The sequence below is a fragment of the Nycticebus coucang genome, chromosome 3, assembly GCF_027406575.1.
Source record: "Nycticebus coucang isolate mNycCou1 chromosome 3, mNycCou1.pri, whole genome shotgun sequence".
Classification (NCBI taxonomy): Eukaryota; Metazoa; Chordata; class Mammalia; order Primates; family Lorisidae; genus Nycticebus; species Nycticebus coucang.
Window position 1 is genome coordinate 144,172,083 of NC_069782.1, and position 26,416 is coordinate 144,198,498.

Here is a 26,416-nt window from a genome sequence, read left to right on the forward strand (position 1 = left end):
TGTACGTGGAGACAAAAAATAAAAAGATTGAAGTGGGGTTGAGAGTATAGCATTAAGTCCTTTGTATTTTTTTTTTTTTTCTCACAAAATAGAGCCATAGGAAGAATTGAGCCAAAAATAAGTTTCTGATTTTCAGGAGGTAGATTTTTTTCCAAAGGTATTGACGGTATTATGAATTATCTGAACCTGGGTATATGAACTACCACCACCAAGTCATTGTCATGGCTAAAGAACTACCACCAAAATTCATAGATGCCCTTTTTTTTTTCTTTTTACTCAATGCCACAATTAGTTGAAATGTGTACATATTTAGTAGATTTGGGAAAAAATGTAACTTTTGCAGGTTCTTTGCAGCCTCGATGAAGGAAGTGTGACAGATACATATGGGAGAAATACCAATTCACTCAAACCATTTTTTAGTGTCCATGGAAATAAAATTGGTCTGAGTTATTGTGAAAATAATGTATCTTTTAAGATTGTATTGGATTTTGGTAAATAGATCCTTAATTTTTATAATTTCTACATCATTCCCAAGGGTTTCCATGATAGTATTATTAAGACTAAAATCATTTCATGTCATGATTAAGGGCCATGACTTTATGCATTGAATTTATTTGTTGAATTGTAAGCCTGTTTTCAAATTCACTAGAAAAAGTTTTCAGTGGATGGTTTATTTCAAATTTCTGTAATTTACACACTTTACTTTCAATAAGCTCTCATTCCAATTACAAGAATAATAGTTTAGCTTGTTAAAAGTGTTAGACAGATTAAATTTAGCAGAGTTTATTTGAACAGAGAATGATTTATCCATCAGGCATCATCGTGAAGAAATAGAGATTCAGAGAGCTCCTGACTGAAACACAGGCAAGTAGAATTAATAGAGAAAGGAAATGATGTGCAGAAAGAGCTTTATTGGTTTCACGTTGGCATTTGCTCTATTTGGGAGTGGTGTGAGGAGGCATGTGCCTTATGTGCTCCTATCTGATGAGGTGACAGGCTGTGATTGCCTGAGACTCGGCTATCTGTTACAATAATCTACTTGTAAGTTAGGTTGAAGTTTGTTTGTTTACATACTAATTAGGCAAAATTTAATAATCCCCTTTTGATCAGCTCTTCATTTTGAGAGATTAATCAACACCTTTGACGCTGATGCTACAACATAATGTACTTGTTTGGTCTCAGTGTGGAATTCACAGTTCTCAAGATCTGTTCAGTTGGCTGTTTCTTTACATTCTCATCTTGTTTTCATTATTTTAACCACAGCGAGACTATTTGATGTATAACAGATGGCTTCATATGAGCATTTAAGTCTTTTGAGAGGATAGGGCATACTGGGGAAACTATTGTCATGACTGTCAAAAGGATAAAAGTGAGAGACTGAAGTTTACTCCTCAACAGGAGCCCCCATGAGTGAACCAGTCAAAATCAAATATACCAACAATGAGTCAGAAGAGGAATCTACTTGTTTTTATCAAGTAGCTTGTTTGTTTATGTATTACGACTGATCAGCCATATTATCCATGTGCAGAAGTTGGAGATGTCAGCCATTGTACATACTCCCTCGTCCTCAGCCAACAGATAGTTCAAAGCAGTCATGTTCTTTTAAGCAAGAGAACTTAAAGTACGGGCAACTATATATAGCCTTTGAAGCAGATTCAGGATAGTAGCTAATGTCTGAGACATATTTCTAATTATAACCTGATTTACATTTATCCCCAGGCAGGGAAGGAGCATTCCACCAAAAGATGCCTAGTACCTGTTTAGAGTTACTCACACCTGCTAGCAAATTTCTCTATATTTCATAGTATAAATTAAGAGTTGTAGATCAAAGTTCTCCAGTTGCTTATTGAGTGACAGCAGTACTGTTAGAATCTCTAATCCACAGTGGCCCCTTATTTTCTACTTATTGATACATGATGTTGCCCCTATTTATGGTTGGTTGGTAAATCCTGCAAAGATGGAAATATATCCTAGAAGGACACACAAAAAGTTCCTTGCCTTGTGTATTAGAGATCCCCAGTAGAGAAGCACTTGTAACATTTGTCTGAGGTTTCATTGTTGAATCCTTGCACAGTTGAAGGATTTCCGTATTTAAGAGATTAGCATTATAAATTTGTTTATAAACTATTGAATTATGTTTCTTTTGTTTTCTTATTTAATTTCTGGCATAGTTTAACTGTAAACCCCTTATTATAGATTTCTTCTACTATTAGATTTAAAGAAGGACTTTGAATATGTAAATCTAAAAGCCTAACTCTGTATAAAACATGGAACATCAGAGAACTTTGTTATAGGGTCAACTAGAGAATCTCTACGGTCATGTAAGGATTTAGTTTAACATGACATTTGCACCATTCCCTGTGGAAGCTATCAATATGAAATCGTAATTTTCCTACCATGTATAAACAGAAAAGAAACACAGGGGAAAAAGGAAAGAGAACAAAGGTTTTATGATGACAAAAGAGAAAAGTCTTGATCCAAGATCTTGGGAAAGCTTTTTCATTTAGGATGTCATCTGCTTTTGAGGAGAAGCTTGCCTATTCACTTTTATCTTGAGGTCTCCAATGAGTGTACAGTCCCAAGAGTCTGGAGGGGGCCTATTAAAGTGAGAGATGTGGATCCAAAGCTCAGGTTTTGAACTTGGCATGGCTCCAACCAAGAGAATTCAAGGATATTCTTTTTCTGGTGTTTTTATTTTTTTTATTTTTATTTTTATTTATTTATTTATTTTTTTTACAAACGATCCAATCTCCAGATGCTAGATCATGAAAGGTCTGGTTGTCATCAGTTTGTGAATCACAAAGTACTTCTTTTGCCCAGTGAAAATATACTTTGGCATAATACATTAACGCCTTGAAATATTGAATTTATAAGAGCAAGAGACACATGAGCTTCTACTATTAGATCTTGCAAGAACTATTTCATAAGGGGTCTATCTGTGTTTTTCAGTGGAGTGGATCTGATTGTCATTAATTGATAATACCTTTGGCTAAGGCAATCCTGTCAGCTTTGACAAATGATGTTTTGTTTATAATACTTTAAACTATTTTATAACTTGTCCATTGAAATGAGTACCTCTACTGCTATAAGGGAGTATTTATAACATTTTAGCTACTGTTTTGGTGTCAGCCATCCTATGTGGGAAAGCTTTATACAACCAGAAAGTATGAATTGAAGTTAGTATTTGAATGAAATATATCTGTGTTCAAATGATCCAGCAGGTGCCAGAAATATATCACTTGAGGTTTTTAATTATCTTGACAGAATTATGGGTTTGACAAATCAATATTGGTTATAAACCACTTTAGAAATTTTAGAACAGTCATTCCATTTTTTCAAATAATTTGTATCATTTTATCTACTCCATGATGAGTCATGGAGAAGAAAGATTTTAATAATTTGAGCTTTAAAGACTCAGGAGTGACGAAGTGGCCCTCCAGGCTCCCTGTAAGTCCCTGCTTAATATTGGATTTAAATCCTCTGAAATACTAAGCTTTGTTCCTTCAATTCAGGTGCATGCCACTATTTATTAAATAGGTTATCACAGGTGATTTGACTTGGATAAATCTATGTAGTTCATTGAAAGTGCATTTTTAAGTATTTCAGTACTGGTAGACTTAGCATGAAAATCTGCCAAAGCATTTCCTTGGTATTCACTTAACTCTTGTTCTGCTTGATGTTGAGTTTTATATGGACGTGATCTGATCAGTTGGTAGTCTGTGATTGGCCAAAGCTCAGCTATGATTGGTTGAGACTTAGCTATATGTTACAGCAATATTCTTGTAAGTTGAGTTGCAGTTTATTTACATATTAAATTGTGGTTCACTACCTGCAGAAGCAGCTTTAGACCAAATTTAATTTAATTCAACAACTTGAAATAAATAGGTGAGATTCCCATCAAATAGAATTGGATTTGGAATTAGGAATTTGTATTTTAAATTTCACAAGGGATTTAAAATACACTAAAGTTTAAGAATCATTGCTATACAAAGGTGAAAAATAACATACTTTATCATTTAATTTTCCAGTCTGTCAAAAACTACACCAAATGTCATGTGAGAAATGAACAGATTTGTAACAAACTTACCAGTTGTAAAAGCTGTTCGCTAAACTTGAATTGTCAGTGGGATCAGAGACAGCAAGAATGCCAGGCTTTACCAGGTAAAGATTTCAAACTTTATATTTAAGTTTTATAGTCTACAGATAAATATTGTTATAGTAAAGTGCATTTAGCAAGAACATTACATTTTCTAAATTTAAAGTCATAGTGAATAATACACTATAATATTGTAGTAATAATAGTATTATTTCTATAAGAAAAGTTTTATAATTTGTATTTGTTTTTAGTTCTTTTAAGATATTTATGTGTTTATACATACTATTGAATCAATCAGGTACCATTTCATGCTTTTATAAAAATCTTAAAAATGTAGCAAATAATTATTATTGACTTAATATCCAGATTTAACAAATATTAATATTTTCATGTTTAATTTGTTTTTAATGGACTTTTTTTTTCTTTTTTTTTTTAATGGACTTTTTAAAAATTAAATGAATGCTTTTTACTGACTTTATTATGAATTATAGCATTTATAATAAATGTTATCTGTTTTTATGAGAATCTAAGTTGTACAAAACAGAGCAGAGCTCACTTTAAGTAACAATTTCATTTTATTTTTACTATTAACATTCATACTTCAACATAGTAAACCCTAAATGCACTTTCTTTTTAATGTAAATGATAAAATCACAAAATTGAAAAGTAATGCAGGTATTTAACCAGTTCCGTCTTCTTGTTATACAGTTAAACTGAGACTCATGCTAATAAAGTGACTCACTCAAACATGCCTCACTTGTAAATGTCAGAATTGTAACTATTATTTTTATTTTATTTTTAGTGTTTTTCCGTTGGATTATACCATAGTTTTACTGTAACCTGAATTGTAACTATTAACTAGGTATTTTATTTCTGTCCAGTTTTTTTGCCTTTCTCTATCCCAGGGTCTTCTTTTTTACATGGAAAAATTTCTGACCCTATGTAATTTTAAAAAGTGTTAGAAAATTCTATAATGGTATTCATATTTGAAACAGAATCTTGTCTTACAAGTTCATGTAACAAAATCAAAATTATTCTGCCTTTAAAAAATACCAGTGATGTTTTGGAATGTTCATTCAAAATTTGGAATTTTTTATATGTTGATCTTTTAAAACTTTTAAATAGTGTTATATGCATATGTGTTCATTGTGAGAAAATTAAAGAATATTAATGCAATAGGAAGGATTTAAGAAGAAACAGTGAGATAATAAGAACTTGAAAGTAGTATTGATAATATAAAGTAAACATAAACCTATACAAATATTTATATAAAGTTTTCTTAAAAACACAAAGTAAATCCTAGACCAAAATAAGATTTATCTGAAAGAATATATATGTTTAAAGAAAGATTGCTTCAGTAAGAAAGAGAATTGGTTGCCAGCAGAAGTTTCGAAAGATGATAGTGAATTTATTGTGGTAGTACTCGCCCACTCATTCCCAGGATAAAAATATTTCCTTGGTATAAGTGCTGTGCTTGACAAGGAGAAATAATGAAATATTATATTGTACCTTTTTCGGAATTCATATATATTAAGCAGGCAATTGGGTATGCATCATTAGGTTTCCATTCAGCTTATCTCAAGTGAATTCTGTAAGTAAAGGGCCCAGTCTGAAAACTGCACTTTTTTTTTTTTTATATCAGTCTCTTATGAGCTTGGCAATTTGAATTTATCTCACTAAACTCATTAAAAAAACTAATTGCTTTTCTTTTAAATGAACAGCAGAGTTCATGCTCAATACCACAAAATACTACACTGTAAGAATATTTGTTTCAGGGATGTAATGTAGTTTAGCCTCAAAGTCTTATGCATGCATTTGTTTTTATATATAGTGATGCAGGAAAGTGACTCCCAATGTTGGGAGCCACTTCAGGTCAAGTGGATCTTTGCCTTTGCCCAAGAAAGAATTTAGGAGTGAGCTGACAGTATAATGTGAAAATGAGGTTTATTCATAAAGAATAAAAAGTCTACGACACAGAGCACAGGCAAGTTTTCCCTGCAGAAGGGAACCGATCTCTGGTTCCTGTTGCCTTTCTATTTAAGCAACGGTCTAAACAAAGGGGAGGACTATTCATGGAAGAGGTGGTGTTCCTTCACCATCTTGGTTCTAACTGGTTGGACCTTACCCTGTCTCTGTCCATCCTGTTTTGATCAGGGCTATTTGAAACTTTGTTTTGAGACTTGTGAGGAAGGCACTGCTACAGCAATGCTCAAGGGATCCCCAGAAGCAATGCCTTATCCAAAGAGGTATCTGCCATTTCTCTGTCTCGTATTGTTTCTGGAGTTGTATCTCCCCGTTCCGGTCAGGGTCTCATGAAGTCAAAGAGTGAACTCTTGGACTAAGAGAGTGAGCAGCCCAAATCAGAAGTTTATAGAAAGCAGCAGAGGGGGTTTCACACTGGTTGCCCTCGTTGGTATATTAAGGTTTTTCTACCTCCCCCTAGGGTTCTTCTCATTGGCTTCTGACATTTTTGTCCTGTGCCTTAATTGGTCCCCTTTCTCTTTACAGCAGATTTTTTTCTCCCTTTTACTTAGCAACTCCAATCTCCTCCAGCCATGGGCTGGGACACATCTCACCTCACTCACCTGCTTACTTTGTTTGTAAGCCACAGTATTTTTGTCTGGTCCACCAGATTCTGGGTTGGTTTTAGGTGGGTTTCGGGGCCCCTCCGACTTACTCTCTTGCCTTCTCTTTCGCTCCCTAGCCTCCCTTTGCTCCTGAGGGTCCTCTCAGTATACAGTATTTGTCAATTAGCTTATTTTTTTTTCTCATGGAAAAAAAATTAAGGAGATAGGCAAAAACAATCTAAATCCTATCTAGATTCAGTAAGGTGAGAAAAGAACATAATTTAGAAAAATTTTGCCTGGTAAGGAAAAATGATTTAGTTTTCAGGCTTCAAGAAGTCCAGGCAGACTGTTATTTATGTGGTCTCAAAATGAAAACCAGGCATGCTAAAGAATCTTATTAAATGATAGTTAAAGTTTATTAAGGGATTACAGTGTTCCAAACTCTGAGTTATTCGTGGTACCCAACTTAATCCTTAGAACAGTAACCATCAAAGAATGAGAGTTCCCAATATCTTTTCAGGGTGTTCATGAAATCAAGACAAATAATACTAAGATATTATTTGTTTTTGTAATTCTCATTCTTTTATGGTTTTACCATGGAGTTCTCTAGAGGCTAACTGATGTATGCTATACTAATAGATTGAATGTAGAAGCTGATAGAGAAATAATAGTTGTAAGCCAGATGTTAAAGACATTAGCAAAGTTATAACACAATACTACTCAAATCACTATTTTTTAAATTTGAGACCTATAATTTTTTAAAAATTAAAATATACCATTTAAGTTGTAATGTTTTTCTCTCTAACATTTTATCCCCTGAAATTTTAAACATACAGAAAACTAAGAATTATAGACAAAATACTCACACCCTAGATTCTACAATGAGCATTTTTCTCTGTCTACCTGTCCATCCCTATTTATTTGTTAACCTGTATTATTTTTTGATGCCATAGCCTAATTTAAACTGCCAGCTGCTTTCCTTTGGGAAGGGAATTTGAGGATCTGTTTATGAGGCATAAAAGGGTAGGCATCCCAACAGCTGGAAGAGTACATTTGTAAGGAGGTTTTAAGTTATTATTTTAAATGAATAATTGATTTAAAAAATTATTAGTTTAAATTTTGATATGGTCCAAATCAATAGATATAAAAATACCTAAATAAAAGTTCTATGGGGCTCTCAACGATTTTTCAGATTTGAAAAATCTGAAAAGATTTGAAAACTACTGCTTTAGAGCAATTTTGTAAGGGTTGCAATAATGTATCTAAATAATGTATATTAGAAGCACTAATATATTTGAAGTGATAAAGAGACTACATGTATTCTAATTTTATAGATCAGTCTGTTTATGAAACACTGTGTTAATTAGTGTACAGTAGAGCTTAAGTTTATTGATGTATTTATAAACCTGTGTTTTGGAAAATAGGCACTTAAAGTTTAATTTGGAGTGTATGGATAAACTATTCTTACTAAATAGTAGTATCTTTAAACTTTAGAAAGACACTTGAGTGTAATGTAAAAATAAACATTACAAATAAAGATTATAGCTTCTTTAATAAACATAAATGAAATGAGACTTTTCTACCCATACTTAACAATTAAAGAATCAAAGAACACCACTTACACTAAAACAATATACCTGAGTATGGAAATTAGATTTGTAGGTTAGTTATTTCAAAAGAATAACATTGAAATTGCTTTGGTTGTTTTTCTATTAAAGTGACCTCATCTATGTAAACTTTTCCTTGAGGCATAAATGTAACAGTGATTTTACTTATTGAGACATCATCTATCAATATAGTAGACTTTATACAGAAAACCTAATGGTCAACACATTTTAATGGATATCTTAGAGCCATAGGTTATATTTAATAATTAAATGAAAATGAGATTATTTGGGTTTTATTTTCCATAAAACTATTAGATAAATTTTGTTTGGAATATTATATTTAAATATAATATTATGGTGTTTTATTTTTAAAAATAATTTAAACAAATGTAGTAGTTATATTTAGAATTCTGAAATAATTGAAAAGTAAATTTGTGTTTTGGTAATCTAAAAATGCATATTTTTTTTAATTAGCTCACCTCTGTGGAGAAGGATGGAATCATATTGGGGATGCTTGTCTTAGAATTAATTCCAGTAGAGAAAGCTATGACAATGCAAAACTTTATTGCTATAATCTTAGTGGAAATCTCGCTTCTCTAACAACCTCAAAAGAAGTAGAATTTGTTCTGGATGAAATACAGAAGTATACACAACAGGTAACATCTATACTTGTTTATATTATGGAAATATGCTATGATAATCTCATGATTCCTAGAAATGATTCACTCTGTTTTTTTATTTTATTACTCTTACTAATCTTGGAAATAACAGTAGAACTGATTCTGAAAGTCAATTGTTACTTGATAATAAAATTTTATAAATCACTATATTGTGTTTTACAAAGTAAATTGCTGCATTACCTTACCAATACATCATCTTATATGAGTAAATACTCTTAAAAACATGTGTATATAATTTAAGAAATAAAACTCCACCCTGTGGTGTAGATTATTTTTGCTTGTAAACTTTTCATAACAAAAATAGTCAAATCTCTCTGCTCCATGGGTTCTGCACCGCTGGGTTCAACCAACTGTGGATCGAAAATGTTTGGAAAAGAATAATGAATAGTTGTGTCTGTACTACACATGTATAGACTGTTTTCTTGTCAATTTCCCCTAAATAATATAAACATTTACATAGAATTTATACTGCATTTGCTTTTATGAGTAACCTAGAGATGATTTAAAATATCCAGGAGGATGTAGGTATGTTATGTGCAAATACTAAGCCATTTTATGTAAGGGGCTTGATCATGCATGCCATCCATAGGGGTCCTGGACATCCTTATCACATGGATAATGGTGGATGACTATAGTACCAATTACTTGCCAGGGAAGCACTCACATAATGCATTTTGTAGTATAGCTGATTTTTAAGAATCATTATTGAGGGCAGTGCCTGTGGCTCAAAGGAGTGAGGTGCTGGTCCTATATGCTGGAGGTGGTGGATTCAAGCCCAGCCCTGGCCAAAACTGAAAAAAAAAAAGAATCATTATTGATAGTGTGTCAAAATCGTGGCAAGCATAAAACCTGGACACAGTTCTTATCTTTCCAATATAGTAGCAAGTTAACCTCTCCAGCTGTACATTCTTGAGTTGTAATTTGGGACGATAATCATATCCACTTCATATATTTATTGTAAGTAATGAATGAGATACTGCATTTAATGAATATAGATAAATTCCATTTTTTAGTGTTTAGTATGGTCATTAATATTATAATTTCCATTTTAAGGGTTATTACTTTAATGTCTTTGTTCTTACTACTGCTATTACTACTGTTTTCAGAAATCATAATTTGGAAAATGAATTCATAGGTCTAACTAAATGTTTATTTCATGATTAGTTGTTGTTGATTATAGAAAAATGTTTGCCCCTGGCTAGTATTTCAATTTTTTCATGGTGAATAATTGAATTATTTTTTGCTCAAGCTTGTTTTGTAAATAATTTTAAAAATTGAATTATAATAACTGTGCGTATTATGGAGTACATAGTGGTATTTTGATACATTATAGTGATCAGATCAAGGTAATTAGCATATCATCTCAAACATTATCGAATGTTAACAAAAGTATCAGTTTGTGTTGCAAACTTTCAACATCCTCCTTCTAGCTGTTTGAAACTATATATTATTGTTAACTATAGCCATCCTACATTGGCAGAACAGAAGTTACTCCTTCTATTTAGCTGTAATTCTGAATTCTTTAACAAATTTCTTCCTGTCCCTCCATTTCCATGCTCTATTGCCCTCTATTCTACTTTTTGTTTCTATGAGATCAATGTGTTTTAGCTTCTACCTGTGAGTAAGAACGCATGGTGTTTAAATTTCTGTTCCTGGTGTATTTCATTTAACATAATTTACTCGAGTTCCATACATATGCTGTGAATATCAGGATTTCATTTTTAAAGACCTATTAGTATTCCATTGTGTATATATCTCACACTTTTTTTTTTTAGAGACAGAGTCTCATTTTGTTGCCCTCGGTAGAGTGCTGTGGTGTAGCAGCTTGCAGCTAACCTCCAGCTCTTGGGCTTAGGCGATTCTCTTGCCTCAGCCTCCTGAGTAGCTGGGACCATAGGCTCCCACCACAACGCCCGGCTATTTTTTTGTTGTAGTTTGGCTGGGGCTGGGTTTGAACCCGCCACCCTCGGCATATGGGGCCGGCACCCTGCTCACTGAGCCACAGGCGCTGCCCTATATCTCACACTTTTTATTCATTCATCCATTGATAGGCACTTCAGTTATTCCATATCATTGTATTGTGAATTGTGCAATAGACATCTGGGGTACGGATGTCTCTTTGATATACTGATTTCCTTTCCTTTGTATAAATGGCTAGTAGTGGGATTACTAGTTCGTATGGTAGGCCTTATAGTTTTTTGAGGAAGCTTTCTACTAGCTTACAGTCCTGCTACAGTGTATAATAGTTCCTTTTTCTCTGCGTCTTTACCAGCATTTGTCATTTGTGTTTTTTGTTTTTGTTTTCTTTGATAATAGCCATCCAAACTGAGATGAAAGCTCATTAGTTTTGATTTGCATGCCTGTGATTTATGATGCTGAGCATTTTTCATGTATTTCTTGGACATTTGTATGTCTTCCTTTGAGAAATGTTTGTTCAGATAATTTGCCCGTAATTTGCCTATTTTTAATTACTGAGATGAATGTCATTGGTATTTTGATAAGGATTGCATTGCATCTATAGATTGCTTTGTGTAGTATGGTCATTTTAGCAGTATTAATTCTTCTGATCCATGAGCATGGAAGATCTTTCTATTTGCTTGTATCCTCTTTAATTTCTTTCAGCAATGTTTTGTAATTTCTCTTATGGAGGTCTTTCTCCTTGATTAAATCTATTTCTAAGTTTTTTTGGGGGTAACTATTATAAATGGAATTTCCTTGATTTCTTTCTCATATGCTGATTTTTATATGTCGATTTTGTATTAGGCAACTTTGATGAATTAATTTATCAGTTATAAAAGTTTTTTGGGTCAGTCTTTAGGTTATTCTACATATAAGATCATGTCATCTGAAAATATGGACAGCTTGATTTCCTTCTTTACAATTTGGATGCTCTTTATATCTTTCTCTTGCCCAATTGCTCTGGTTAGGACTTCCAATACTATATTGGATAACAGTGTTGAGTGTAGGCATCCTTGTCTTGTTCCAGATCTTAGAAGAGAACTTTTGAGCTTTTCCCTGTCCAGTATGATATTAACTGTGGGTTTGTCATTTATGGACTTTATTATGTTGAGGTTCTTTTTTTTCCTGTACCTAATTTATTAAGTGGTTATCATGAAGAGATACTGAATTTTATCCAAGTTCTTTCTGCATTTATTGTGATGACCATTTGACTCATATCCTTTATTCTATTAATCTTATGTATGATATTTATTGATTTGCATATGTGGAACCATCCTTGCATCCAAGGGATAACTCCTACTCAATCATGATGTTTTATCAATCTGTATGTTGTTGGTTTGGATTTGCTAGTGTGTTGTTGTTGCTGGTATATCTATCTCCCTCAGGCACGCTGGTCTGTAGTTGTGTGTTTTGTTTTCTTTGTCATATTGTTTCCTGGATTTAACATTAAGGTTATTTTGGCCTTGTAGAATGAGTTAGGAAGAATTCTCTCTGCTTTAGTTTTTTTTTGGAATAGTTTGAGAAGAATTGGTAGTAATTCCTCTTTAAATGTTCATTAAAATTCAGCGGTGAATGATGTGCTGTAGCACTTAACTTTGTTGGGAGACGTTTTATTAGTGGTTCAATGCCATTACCTTATTAGTCTATTCAGGTTTTCTGTTTCTTATTGGTTTTATCTTTGTAGGTTGTATGTGTCTAGGAATTTATCCATATTCTCTAGGTTTTCATGTTTATTGGTATATGTTTGTACATAGTAGTCTGTAATTATCCCTTTTATGTCTTTGTTATCCATTGTGACATCTCCTTTTTCATTTCTGATTTTATTCTGTTGGGTCTTCTTTTATTCTTAGTTTAGCTAATGGTTTATTTATTTTATTTTTTAATAAAACAAATATTTTGTCTTGTTGATATTTTGTATCTTTCGTTTCAGTGTCATTTATTTCTGCTTTGATCTTTTTTACCCCCTTCTACTAATTTTGGATTTGGTTTGTTATTGCCTTTTTAACTTCTTGAAGTGTGACCTTTAGGGTTGCTTATTTGAAATTTCTTTAGTTGCTTGATGTAGATATTTATTGCTATAAGCTTGCCTCTTTGTTTTAGAATACAAAAGTGTAAGTTAATTTTATATAAGAGAGAGGAAAAAGAATAGGTGGGAAAAGATGAGAAAGAGAGAGAGAAGAGAGCAGGGAGTGAGAGAAGGGAAGATGGGGGAGAGAGAATAAAGGACAGGGGAAGAACAGCATGTCATTCCAAAGAAAAATAAAAGAAAGGAAAAGCTTGCCTCTTAATACTTCTTTTGCTATGTCCCTTAGGTTTTCTTTTTTTCTTTTTTGGTAGAGACACAATCTTACTCTATCGCCCGTGGTAGAGTGCTGTGGCATCACACAGCTCACAGCAACCTCCAACTCCTGACCTTAGGCGATGGAGATTCTCTGCCTCAGCCTCTTGAATAGCTGGAACTATAGGTGGCCGCCACAACGCCCAGCTATATTTTTGTTGCAGTTTGGCCAGGGCCGGGTTTGAGCCTGCCACCCTTGGTATATGGGGCCAGTGCCCTACCCATTGAGCCACAGGTGCCGCATTTGTATTTTCATTTGTTTCACGGAATTTTAAAATTTCCTTCTTAATTTCTTCCTTTGTGCCTTATTCCTTTAGGAGTATGTTGTTTCATTTCCATGTATTTGTATCATTTCAAATGTTCCTCTTGTTTTTACAGTTTAGTTTTATTCCATTGTGGTCAGATAAGATATTTGTTACCATTTTTATTTTTGATAGTTTTTTGAGATTAGTTTTATCTCCTAACATATGGAAAATTAATTATTATTTTTTGGCTGGTATTAGGAATATTTATTTTGTAGCTGTTGGTTGAAATGTTCTGTGTCTGTTAGTTTCATTTCTTCTAAAGTTGAGTTTAAATCCAATGTTTCTGTCTTATTTTCCTTTTCAGATGTTCTTTCCAATACTAAGAATGTGGTGTCGAAATCCCCACCTATTATAGTATTAGTCTGTCTCCTTTTATATCATTAATAATACTTGCTTTACCTATCTGGGTGCTCCAGTGTTGGGTACATATATATTTACAATTGTCAAAGTCTTTCAATCTCTCCCTGAATTATTCCTTTATTTACTGGGGAGACCAGTGCTGACATGCTATTCCTTCTAGTGGCTTGCTGGGGCAGAAAGACTGATTGAAAATTATTAGGAAAAATATAGAGAATAATAGACAAAGAAAAAGAGATAGTTTTTAAGAGCAGTGAGGATTCGGGAGGTGGCACACCTTTCTTCGTGAGGCTTCCAGTATGCCACCCCAAGTATCAGGCTAGCTCTGTATTTATTTCATGCATCAGTGTTATATTCATAAATCTCGTGATTGCAAGGCAAATAATCCCATCATGGTTCTTTCTGCGCTGCTTCCATTTCTATTAATTAGACTAATTCTTTAAATAACTATGCTAATTGTATGGATTTCCTTGCTACTTTTTATTGTTTTAAGGTATTTATGATCTCAACATAAACAGAGTCTGGATAGGTAAACAGTTTGGAACTGATGTCAGGGAAAATACCCTAGCCGACCCACAGTCACAAATCACACATGTGATTTTTTTAATACTCTGAAAGCCTTGTGTCCAGACAGACCCCTCTGGGCAAACTAAGGTGACAAAAGAAAAAAGATATTTCATTTCCTTATCTGGTCTGGAGCAATTCTTGCTGTGTTCAACAAGGTTTAAACTTCTGTATTCTTAACTCCCCCAAAAGCACTCTCCTGGAGCAAACAGCCCCACCCTGGAAGAGAATGGCTACAGGCCTGTAGTCTGTGGCTCACCCAGGTGGCAGCTGTGGGGGAAGGGGAGATACTCAACAAGCCAGCCTTCAGAATAAGTATTCTTTTGTAATGAATACTTTGTAAAGTTTTAAAGTGATAGGGTCTTACCCTTTGCCCTCAAAGCTAGGAAATTTCTCCCTGGTCAGTTCCTCCTTGTTCTGTTTTCCCTTTGTCCATTCTCTGCCATCCTATTCCCAATTTAATTTCTAATCTACTTATAACTAATAATTGAATATTGGTTTCACGCTTATAAAATCATTATTACTAGTAATGCAAGCACATCAAGATATGACTCTTCTCTTATTTATTCCCACATGCACACTTCACTTATTGTATGTAATGTTCTTTATTGTCTCTTCTTACAGTTTTTTTTTTTGATACAAAATCTCCCTGGTGCCTGGTTAGGGTGTAGTGGCATCACCATAGGTCACTGCATCCTCAAACTTCTGGGCTTCTGAGTTTCCAAACCAAGTAAGGAAATCTGGCCTAGGACCCCAAGGTCTTTCTATCATTCAAATCTTTAGTTTTTTAACTGCTAACCAACCTGACTTTTTATTCATTGAATCTAAATGATTTCATGCAACTGTCCTCACTAGATAACATTTCTGAAAGGTTGCGTGCAATATGAAATTGTATATTAAATAATATCTTTGAAAAAACTTCCTTGACTTTTCAATAGTATTTAAGAAATGTGGTTGAATAGAAGAAAATTAACAGAACAGCTATAGCACGACTTGCATTTGTCAATGTGCACTCAAATTTTTGGAGCATTTGATCCATTCAGAGCCAAGGTTGTTTTGAAAGGTGAGGAATTATTTTTGTCATTTTATTGATTGCCTTACATCCTCTTCTACTGTTCATTTTTGTAATTTGGTGGGGTTTTTTGTAGTGATATGGTTGGATTTCTTTCTCTCTGTCCTTTGTGTATCAGCTATACCTTGTGTTTTATACTTTTACATGGTTTTGTGGTGGTAATTATTGTCTTTCACTTTCAGGTGTAAGATTCCCTGTGCACTTTTTATAAGGCCCTTCTAGTGACGATAAATTCCTTTTGTTTTTCCTTGTCTGTGAAATATTTTATTTTTCCTCTATTTATGAAGTATAAATACATACTTCATAAGCAACCACCATAAGTATAATATTCTTGGCTGGAAGTTTTTCTTTTGCTTATATTATACCATTATCTCCTGGCCTGTAGGTTTCTAGGTGATAAATCCATTGTTAATCTAAAATTCTCTTATATGTGATTTGTAGGTTTCTAGATGATAAATCCATTGTTAATCTAAAATTCTCTTATATGTGATTTGATGCTTTTTTTCTTGCAGCTTTTAGGATCCTTTGTCTTTGACTTTTGATAATTTGAGAAGAGTATCCCAAAAGTCACCCCTAAAGTTACTACCCCGTTTTCCCGAAAATAAGACAGTGTCTTATTTTAAGGTGTGCTCCCAAAGATACGCTAGGTCTTATTTTCAGGGGACATCTTATCTTTCCTGTAAGTAGGTCTTATTTTCGGAGGATGTCTTATTTTCGGGGAAACAGGGTATGCATCCATAGTGAAAATGGGAAATTCTAGTTAAATGTACCTTTATTTACAAAATGTTAATTATAAAATGTTTACAAAAATATTCTCTACATGTTGGCCACCTCTTCATAAAATTTTGTAATGGGGGTGGTGCCTGTGGCTCAAGGAGTAGGGCGCCTGCTCCATAAGCCAGGGGTGGTGGGTTCAAACCCAGCCCCAACCAAAAACTGCAAAAAAAAAAAAAAGAAAAAAAAGGAAATAAAATTTTGTAATGAATGCTTTGTAAATAAAGGTACGTTTAGCTACAGTTTCCCATTTACCCTATACAATGACTTTTGGGACTCTCTTTGTAATGTGCTTTAGAGGGGACTTATTTGGGTTGAATCTATTTGGGCTTCTTTAAGCTTCCTGGATCTGGATGTCCATCTCTTTCCAAAGAGTTGAGAGGTTTTCAGCTATTATTTTATTATATGTGTTTTCTATAATGTTTCCCTTCTTTTTCACTTAATGATGTCCTGTAAATCCTATAGGCTATATGCGGATGCTTAGTCCTCAGGCGAGGCTATGGTGCTACAGCTCCCTGGGACCGGGGCTTCACCCTGCACCGGAGTGCAGAAATTGTGGCCAAGGTCTTCTGTAAGCCCTCGTGCAGGCCAGATATGGGAGAGCTGTGTCCAGGCGCCCCTCAGTCCTGTGGTCTCTGAGACTGTGGACACCCTCACTGTGCTGCTGCCTTCAGCTCCACTGAGGACCCCGGAAAGAGGCAGTGCCATGGCCTCCTCCCAACACGCTGTTGACGATGGAGCTGAGCATTTATTGTCAACAGCATTTTATATCAGCTTGGCATATATTTATCTGAAACCTTTATTGGAGGGCAGAAAAATGGACTCACCTTGCTTTTAACTACTGATCTTGATGTGGCAGAACAAATAAAAGGTAGAGTAATGAAAACAGCCTCCAGCTGAACCCAGAAAGTACTGAACTATACCTGGCCTTTGGAATCCTTCTTCCTGTGTCATCAGAGAAGTCAACCCTTCCTGAGAATGGTGGTTGCTGCTGCAGGAGCTGCTCTTTCCCAGAGGCGGACACCCATAAGGAGAAAATATCACTGGAGGCCTCAGATCATGTCCTGCTCATATATAGCCCAGTAGAATTCGAAAGAGGCTGGAGGAAGCAGATGTGTACCCCTTTTTGTTCATTGATTTATTGGTGATAATCCAATACCAGGTACAAAAAAATCTTTTAAGATAAAAAATGAAATACTACTGAGCAACCTGTGGATAGGTGTGGACAAAGAGGGGCAGGGCTGTGTCAGAAGATCTTTTCCATTGGACTGGCCCCTAGTGAACTTCACAGCCACTTTCTGGTGTTCAGAACTAAAGGAACAATGGCTCTTGATCTTTCAAAGGTACATCTGGCTAGCGAAAGAGAAGAAGCAGCCAAAGAGCTTTCCTTTTCAGATCATCACTAAAAATGTCAATAAGTATTCTCATTCTGTAACTGTAATGAATTCTGACACTGTGAATGACATTGTCCATATGTCACTAACAAAGCTGGGAATAACTAGATCTTCCAGAGATTATCAGCTGTGGGTAAGTTCTGGCCATAAAGAGGCCCTGTAAGCACTGGTTGGGCAGGAACATCCCTATGCAATTCTGAGCCATCTTCATGCTGCTGCACTCCTACCGCAGGGACCAGAAAAGACCAACTTTCCTTCCGTTCTCCAGGAGCCCTTTCCAGAGCAGCCATCCCTTGACACACAAGTCTGGTTCTTCCTGGAGCTCAGGTACCCAGTCAGAGGCCAGCAGAAGAGCAACCATACAGAAGTGAAAAGACTTTCTTTCATTAACTGGACCTTATGGTGCAGCTCCGACCCTTGCCAGCACAACCAGTGCACAGCCCCACCAGCCCCAGCCCTGAAGCCCAGATAACTCTTTGGAGCTTCTCTCACAGATGTCTGTGAGAATGACAGCCTGCTCACCCCAATTTTGGATATGCTTTCCTTTATCAATCAAAAAGGGCCACTAACAGAGGGTGTCTTTAGAATATCAGGCAATAAAAAGTCACATAGAACCCTAAAGGAAAAACTAATGTCTGGAGATGAAGCAAACTTGGGCAGTGAGCCCATTTTTGTAGTAGCATCTGTCTTAAAGGATTGTCTTTGAAATATCCAAGGAGGTATGTTTCCATCCAATCTGTATGATAAATGGTTTGGTGTTACTGATCAAGGGAATGAGGAGGAGAAAATAATTGCAATACAGAGCCTTTTAGACCAACTGCTGAAAGCCAATGCTGTGCTCTTGCAGTACCCTTTTGGAGTATTACAGAGTCCTGAACAGCATTCATTATCCAATCAGATGACAGCTCATAACCTATTAATGTGCATATCTCCTAGCATTCTCAGGGCACTTGCTTCTTACAGCTCAGAAGTGGAAAGTGAACTCACAGAACAGATTTTTCTCATACAGCCATTGAAAACTACCTCAGAATATTTGGAGAGGACGTCATTTCCCTCTTGGGAAAGAGCTCAATGAGTTGTGATAAGTGAGTGAGAAGAGCTCCGTGGAAACAGAGCAACCTCCTGAATCCAGCCAGTGGGATCCGAGGAGAAGCAGCACAGTGATTTACAAATAAGCTCAAGTGCAGAGTGATGCCATGCCCCTCCCTGGCATGGGCCCACCCAGTTACCTGTGCCCTATTTTCTAAGCTGGTGAAGACTAGAATCTCCATAGTCCTTAGCCCTCCTTTTTCCTTTATTTCTGTAGTATCTCACTGAGAACTATTTTTGAAAAATGTTTGCAGGTTTTAATCCAAATTTGGATTAAATCCTCAAGTTCTTTCTAGATATAAGTGACTATCTTGATACAAGAATGAACATGACACACCTTAAACTAAGGCAACCCCCATAGATGCTGTTTTTAGATAATTTGTTTTTGTTGAACACTGAATAAGCACCTTCCAAGATTCCAGCCCATCTCATTAGAGCTTTCCTTATCCCATGAATGTATATTGGAGAACATCGACCCACAGAGTACCTCTTTTATCTTTCCATCCTACCATATTGTATTTATACATAATAAATATTATGTATATACATAATATTTATATATAATAAATATTAATATTTTCAAAAAAATTAAAAATGGTATTTATATCTTTGTTGAATGTCTAAATCAAATAATGAACTCTTTTCCTGATTTCACTGAATTGTGTATCTGTATTCTATTGTATCTCACTGAGTTTCCTTGAGATTATTATTTTGAATTCTTTTTCTGGCATTTCATGTTTTTCCTTATGATTGACATCTGTTACTAGAGAATTGTTTGTTCCTTTGGTGGTATCTTCTTTTCCTTATTTTTCATATTTGATATGTTCCTACATTGTTTTCTATGAATCTAGTGAAAATGTCGGCTCTTCTATTTTGTGGAGTAGGTTTTTTATAGAGGGTTGGTTTGATGGGATAAATGGTTCTAGATGGATTTGGTTGTGAGTCCCACGTACTTTATTTAACCGTAATCCACACTATGTCTCAATAGTTTAGGCTAAAAAAGTCTATAGTGACAGGGGCATGAATTGTTTGAGAGTAGGCTTGCCAGGCTTTTTCTCAGGCCAAGGGCATGTGTGTGCCCATGGTGGGTCAGCCAATATTGGGTCTTACTTGCTGAGGTTGGGTCCATGGGGCTTGTCCTCTGGCCAGAGACATAGGTTCATGATTTCTTAGGCTCCCTGGGGGCATGCCTGTGAGGAGTATGTTACAAGGCTGTTTTTCAGGCCTAGACCTGGATACAAGGCTGCTTGGCTGGCCCAGGGGCATGTTTGCTGGGGGTGGTCCACAGGGCTCTTTCCCAGGTCTGAGATGTGGGTACATAGCTGCTGAGCTTGCCTGGGGATGGGTCCACAGTCTTGGTCTTTCAAGGCTGTTTCTCATGTCTAATTCTTGAGTATAGGGCTACTAGGTTATTTGGCTTAGATGTATGCCCATCATGGGCAGTCTGTGGGGCTGTTTCTTAGGCTCAGGATACCAGCACTAGGCTGCTTGGCTGGCTTATGGGTATATCTGCCAGAAGGAGGCTGTGGGGCAGTTTCTCTGGCTCTGATTGTGGGTGCAGGGCTATTGGGTAGGCCAGTGGAGTGCTCTGAGGGATTGTTTCTTGGGCCTTAAGTGTGAGCATATAGCCATTCCACTAGCCTGGGGACATATTAGTTGCTTGGAGGTTCTAGGGCCTCTCTTCTGAAGGGGAGGCTGTGTAGTGATTTTCCTAGGTCAATAGCAGGTTCACCCTCAGTAGGATCGCCAGACCTGTTCTTCCAGCTGCAAGTATATTGGCAGGAGTTGGTTTCCTGCTATTTAGGATCAGAGTCACAGCTGATCCTGGGCCCAGGCTCTGTGTAGATGGGGTTGTGGCATTAGTCACTCATCATGGCTTTATGGAATGAATATGGTGCCCCAGTGCTGGAGAAGTGCAGTGGCTACTGCCCCCCAGAGAAAGATACATTACAAAGGTGAGTCTAGATGCAGATAATACCATACTACAGCAACTTGGCTCGCAGGGTGTGGGTAAAGTGTGGGAAGTGCACACTTGGTGCTTCTAATCCAGGGCAATGAAGCTGTATGAATTTCTGGCAGCTCTACAAACTGGGCTTGGGGCTTATGAAGACTGTGGGATTCTCCTGTAGTAGGTGTTCATGGTAAGTAATGGCGGTCTGGTGAGGATTATCTGGTACCTCTTAACTCTAGACAGATTTGATCCAGGTGGGAGTGATGGGGCTGCAGAGGTCTGGTGCCTCCATTTTGCCCTCCTAGATCTCCATTCACCACAGGTGCATCCTCACATCCTGCTGCAACCTAGTGTTCTCTCTTTGACATGCCCGTCAAATCTTAGCTGTTTATTTGTTGTCTTTGTCCTTTCTTGTGGAAGGGATGAGTGCCAGCCACCTCTATTCAGCCATACATGTATTGCTAGCATCACTCCTAAAATTTTTGGATGGACATTCAGTTAATTGTTACTGCCAACTCTAATTTTTGTGATGTAATATATTAGCATGCATCTTTCTTATGAGTATATTGGATATTGCTAATTTCTAATTCCAGTTTTTGTCTATAGAGTTAAATACCTTTCCTCCCATTAGTAAAATTGATGAATCAATTATATATTTTCTGGCTTTTATAAATATTCAAATAATTTTAAGTGGATATCCCAACATGATACTTCTTTGCCTCATAACAGATTTCTTCTGTGCCTGGGATTAATAGACACAGTAAAGAAAAAAACCTGTAATTAAATTTGTATGAACAATTGATTCATAAAACCATATTTCTGTGAACTATATAGCTATTTCTCTGTGAAGGAAAGATCAGTATTTACTAATTTAGTACACATATATTGAGCTGTTTTAATGTACTTGGCAATCTACCACCTATGACAATGCAAAGATCACAAGATAATCACTGTTCTCAAAGAGAGTAGTGGAGGGAAAGATAAACACAATTATACTAAAGCATGATAATTGCAATGGTAGATGCTCACAAGATGAAATGGGTAGGTAGAAGAGGAATATCTAATCAGTAATGTGGATTGAGGATAGTTTCCTAGAGGAATGTTAGTTATATCTCGATAGCCTTGGAGTTGGCCAGCACAAGAAGAGAAACACCTACACTTTTTTTCTCTCTCTCTTTTGCTTTTTATTAAATCATAGCTGTGTACATTAATGCAATCATGGGGCACCATACACTGGTTTTATATACCATTTGACATATTTTCATCAAACTGGTTAACATCGCTTTCCTGGCATTATCTTAGTTACTGTGTTAAAACATTTATATTCTACATTTAGTAAGTTTCACATAAACCCTTGTGAGATGCACCGCAGGTGTAATACCACCAATAACCCTCCCCCCATCCTCCCTCCCCACCCTCTCCGCCTTCCCCATATTCTTAGGTTATAGAAAGATGGAGACTTTACCTCTGTCATGTTTACATGGATGGAGCTGGAACATATTCTTCTTTGTAAAGTATCTCAAGAATGGAAGAAAAAGTATCCAATGTACTCAGCCCTACTATGAAACTAATTTATGGCTTTCATATGAAAGCTATAACCCAGTTATAATCTCTCTGCTTTTAGAGTCATCATAAGCATGTTTAGTCTTGTACTATTTTCTCATTCCATTCCTGTTATCTCACAGCCTTATTATTATTATTTTTTTTTGCGTAGGTGTGGTCCCACCAATTACTCTCCCTCTGCCCATCCTACCCCCTCCCCTCCACTCCCTTTCCCCTTTCCCCATATTCTTAGGTTATAATTGGGTTATAGCTTTCATATGAAAGCTATAAAATTAGTTTCATAGTAGGGCTGAGTACATTGGATACGTTTTCTTCCATTCTTGAGATACTTTGCTAAGAAGAATATGTTCCAGCTCCATTCATGTAAACATGAAAGAGGTAAAGTCTCCATCTTTCTTTAAGGCTGCATAATATTCCATGGTGTACATATACCACAATTTATTAATCCATTCGTGGGTCGATGGACACTTGGGCTTCTTCCATGACTTAGCAATTATGAATTGGGCTACAATAAACATTCTGGTATAAATATCTTTGGTATAATGTGATTTTTGGTCTTATGGGTACATACCTAGTAGAGGAACTGTAGGATCGAATGGCAGGTCTATTTTTAGATATCTAAGTTTTCTCCAAACATCTTTCCAAAAGGAACACATTAGTTTGCATTCCCACCAGCAGTGTAGACGTGTTCCCTTTTCTTCACATCAATGCCAACATCTCTGGTCTTGGGATTTTGTGATACGGGCTAATCTTACTGGAGTTAGATGATATCTCAAAGTAGTTTTGATTTGCATTTCCCTGATAATTAAGGATGATGAGCATTTTTGCATATGTCTGTAGGCCGTGCGCCTGTCTTCTTCAGAGAAGTTTCTCTTCAAGTCCCTTGCCCAGCCTGCGATGGGATCACTTATTCTTTTCTTGCTTATACATTTGAGTTCTCTGTGGATTCCGGTTATTAAACCTTTGTCGGAGACATAACCTGCAAATATCTTCTCCCATTTTAGGGCTGTCTGCTTGCTTTACTTACTGTGTTCTTGGCTGTACAGAAGGTTTTTAGTTTGATCAGGTCCCAGTAGTGTATTTTTGATGCTGCCTCCATTTCCCTGGGGGTCCTCCTCATAAAATATTCGACCAGGCCAATTTCTTCAAGTTTTCCCTGCACTTTCTTCTTGTATGTTTATAGTTTCATGTCTTAAGTTTAAATCTTTAATCCAGTGAGAGTCTATCTTGGTTAGAGTTAATGGTGAAAGGTGTGTGTCCAGTTTCAGTCTTCTACAGGTCGCCAGCCAGTTCACCCAGTACCATTTGTTAAAAAGGGAATCTTTTCCCCCACTGAATGTTTTTAATTGGCTTGTCAAAGATCAAATAACGGTAAGTAGCTGGGTTTATCTCTTGGTTCTCTATTCTGTTCCATACGTCTACCTCTCTGTTTTTGTACCAATACCATCCTGTTTTGATTGCTATTGATTTATAGTATAGTCTGAGGTGTGGTAGCGTGATTCCTCCTGCTTTGTTTTTATTTCTGGAGTAATGTCTTGGCTATTTGAGGATTTTTCTGATTCTATATGAAACGAAGTATTTTTTTTTTTTTTTGAGATCTTTAAAGTATGACAATGGAGCTTTAATAGGGATTGCATTAAAATTGTATATTGCTTTGGGTAGTATGGACATTTTAACAATGTTGATTCTTCCCAGCCATGAGCATAGTATGTTTTTCCATTTATTGACATCTTCAGCTATTTCTTTTCTTAGAGTTTCATAGTTCTCTTTATAGAGATCTTTTATATCCTTTGTAGATAAACTCCCAAATATTTAATCTGCTTTGGCACTACTGTGAATGGAATAGAGTCCTTGACTGTTTTTTCAGATTGATTATTGTTGGTATATAAAAGGCTACCGATTTATGAATGTTGATTTTGTAACCTGAGACGCTGCTGTATTCCTTGATCATTTCTAAGAGTTTTGTAGTAGAATCCCTGGTGTTTTCTAGATATACAATCATATCATCTGCGAAGAGCAAAAGTTTGATCTCTTCTGACCCTATGTGGATACCTTTGATCACCTTTTCTTCCCTGATTACAGTGGCTAAAATTTCCATTACAATGTTAAAGAGCAGAGGAGACAATGGACAGCCTTGCCTGGTTCCTGATCTGAGTGGAAATGATTTCAATTTAACTCCATTCAATATGATATTGGCTGTGGGTTTGCTGTAGATGGCCTCTATTAGTTTAAGAAATGTCCCTTCTGGGCGGCACCTGTGGCTCAGTGAGTAGGGCGCCGGCCCCATATGCCGAGGGTGGCGGGTTCAAACGCATTCCCAGCCAAACTGCAACAAAAAAATAGCGGGGCATTGTGGCGGGTGCCTGTAGTCCCAGCTACTTGGGAGGCTGAGGCAAGAGAATCACATAAGCCCAAGAGCTGGAGTTTGCTGTGAGCCGTGTGATGCCACAGCACTCTACCGAGGGCAGTAAAGTGAGACTCTGTCTCTACAAAAAAAAAAAAGAAAAAAAAGAAATGTTCCTTCTATACCAATTTTCTTAAGTGTTCTGATCATGAAGGGATGCTGGATATTATCAAAAGCTTTTTCTGCATCAATTGAGAGAATCATAAGGTCTTTGTTTTTTAATTTGTTTATGTGCTGAATTATATTATAGATTTACATATATTGAACCAGCCTTGAGACACTGGGATAAAACCCACTTGGTCATGGTGTATGATTTGTTTGATGTGTTGCTGGATTCTGTTTGTTAGGATCTTGTTGAATATTTTTGAATCAATATTCATTAGTGATATTGGTCTATAATTTACTTTTCTTGTTGAGTCTTTTCCTGGTTTGGGGATCAAGGTGATGTTTGCTTCATAGAACATGTTGGGTAGTATTTTTTCTTTTTTATATTTTGGAAAAGGTTGAGTAATATAGGTACTAGTTCCTCTTTAAAGGTTTCGTAGAATTCTGATGTAAAGCCATCTGGTCCCAGGCTTTTCTTTTTAGGGAGATTTTGTATAGTTTATGATATTTCAGAACTTGAAATAGGCCTGTTCAACATTTCCACTTGATTCTGGCTAAGTCTTAGAAGGTGACGTGCTTCCATGTATTTCCTTCACATTTTCATATTTCTGAGAATAAAGTTTCTTGTAACATTCATTAAGGGTTTTTGAATTTCTGAGGTGTCTGTTGTTATTTCATCTTTGTAATTTCTGATCGATGAAATTAGAGATTTTACTCTCTTTTTCCTGGTTAGGTTAGCCAACATTTATTTATTTTATTGACCTTTTCATAAAACCAACTTTTTGATTATTGATCTGTTGTATAATCCTTTTGTTTTCAGTTTCATTTAATTCTGCTGTAATTTTGGTTATTTCTTTTCTTCTACTGCGTTTGGGATTAGAATGTTCTTCCTTTTCCAGTTTCTTGAGATGTCCCATTACATTGTTAACTTCCTCTCTTTCCGTTCTCTTGAGAATGGCTTGCAGTGCTATAAATTTCCCTCTTAGGTCTGCTTTTGCGGTATCCCAGAGGTTCTGATAATTCAGGTCTTCATTGTCATTTTGTTCCAAAAATTTGGTAATTTCCTCTTTTTTTTTTTTTTTTGTAGAGACAGAGTCTCACTTCATGGCCCTCGGTAGAGTGCCGTGGCCTCACACAGCTCACAGCAACCTCCAACTCCTGGGCTTAAGCGATTCTCTTGCCTCAGCCTCCCGAGTAGCAGGGACTTCAGGCGCCTGCCACAACGCCCGGCTATTTTTTGGTTGCAGTTTGGCCGGGGCCGGGTTTGAACCCACCACCCTCGGTATATGGGGCCGGCGCCTTACCGACTGAGCCACCGGCGCCGCCCAGTAATTTCCTTCTTAATCTTGTCTATGACCCAGCTATCATTCAGCATAAGGTTATTTAGCTTCCATGTTCTTGTATGAGTATGCAGATTCCTGTTGTTATTGAGTTCACCTTTTATTCCATGGTGGTCTGAGAAGATCCAAGGAATAATTTCTGTTCCTTTAAATTTACTGAGGTTAGACTTGTGACCTAGGATCTGATTGATTTTGGAGTATGTTGTGTGGGCTGATGAGAAGAATGTGTATTTAGTTTTGTTGGAATGAAA

At 36.1% G+C, this 26,416-nt stretch overlaps 1 protein-coding gene across 1 annotated transcript in view; it reads left to right on the plus strand.

The window, feature by feature from the left end:
• Nucleotides 1-26,416, plus strand: part of ATRNL1 (attractin like 1) — a 723,386-nt gene that overhangs the window by 168,162 nt on the left and 528,808 nt on the right. The window contains exons 14-15 of the mRNA XM_053583937.1: nt 4,029-4,161; nt 8,745-8,926. Coding sequence (XP_053439912.1) covers nt 4,029-4,161; nt 8,745-8,926 — 315 coding nt within the window. The remainder of the gene's footprint in view (nt 1-4,028; nt 4,162-8,744; nt 8,927-26,416) is intronic.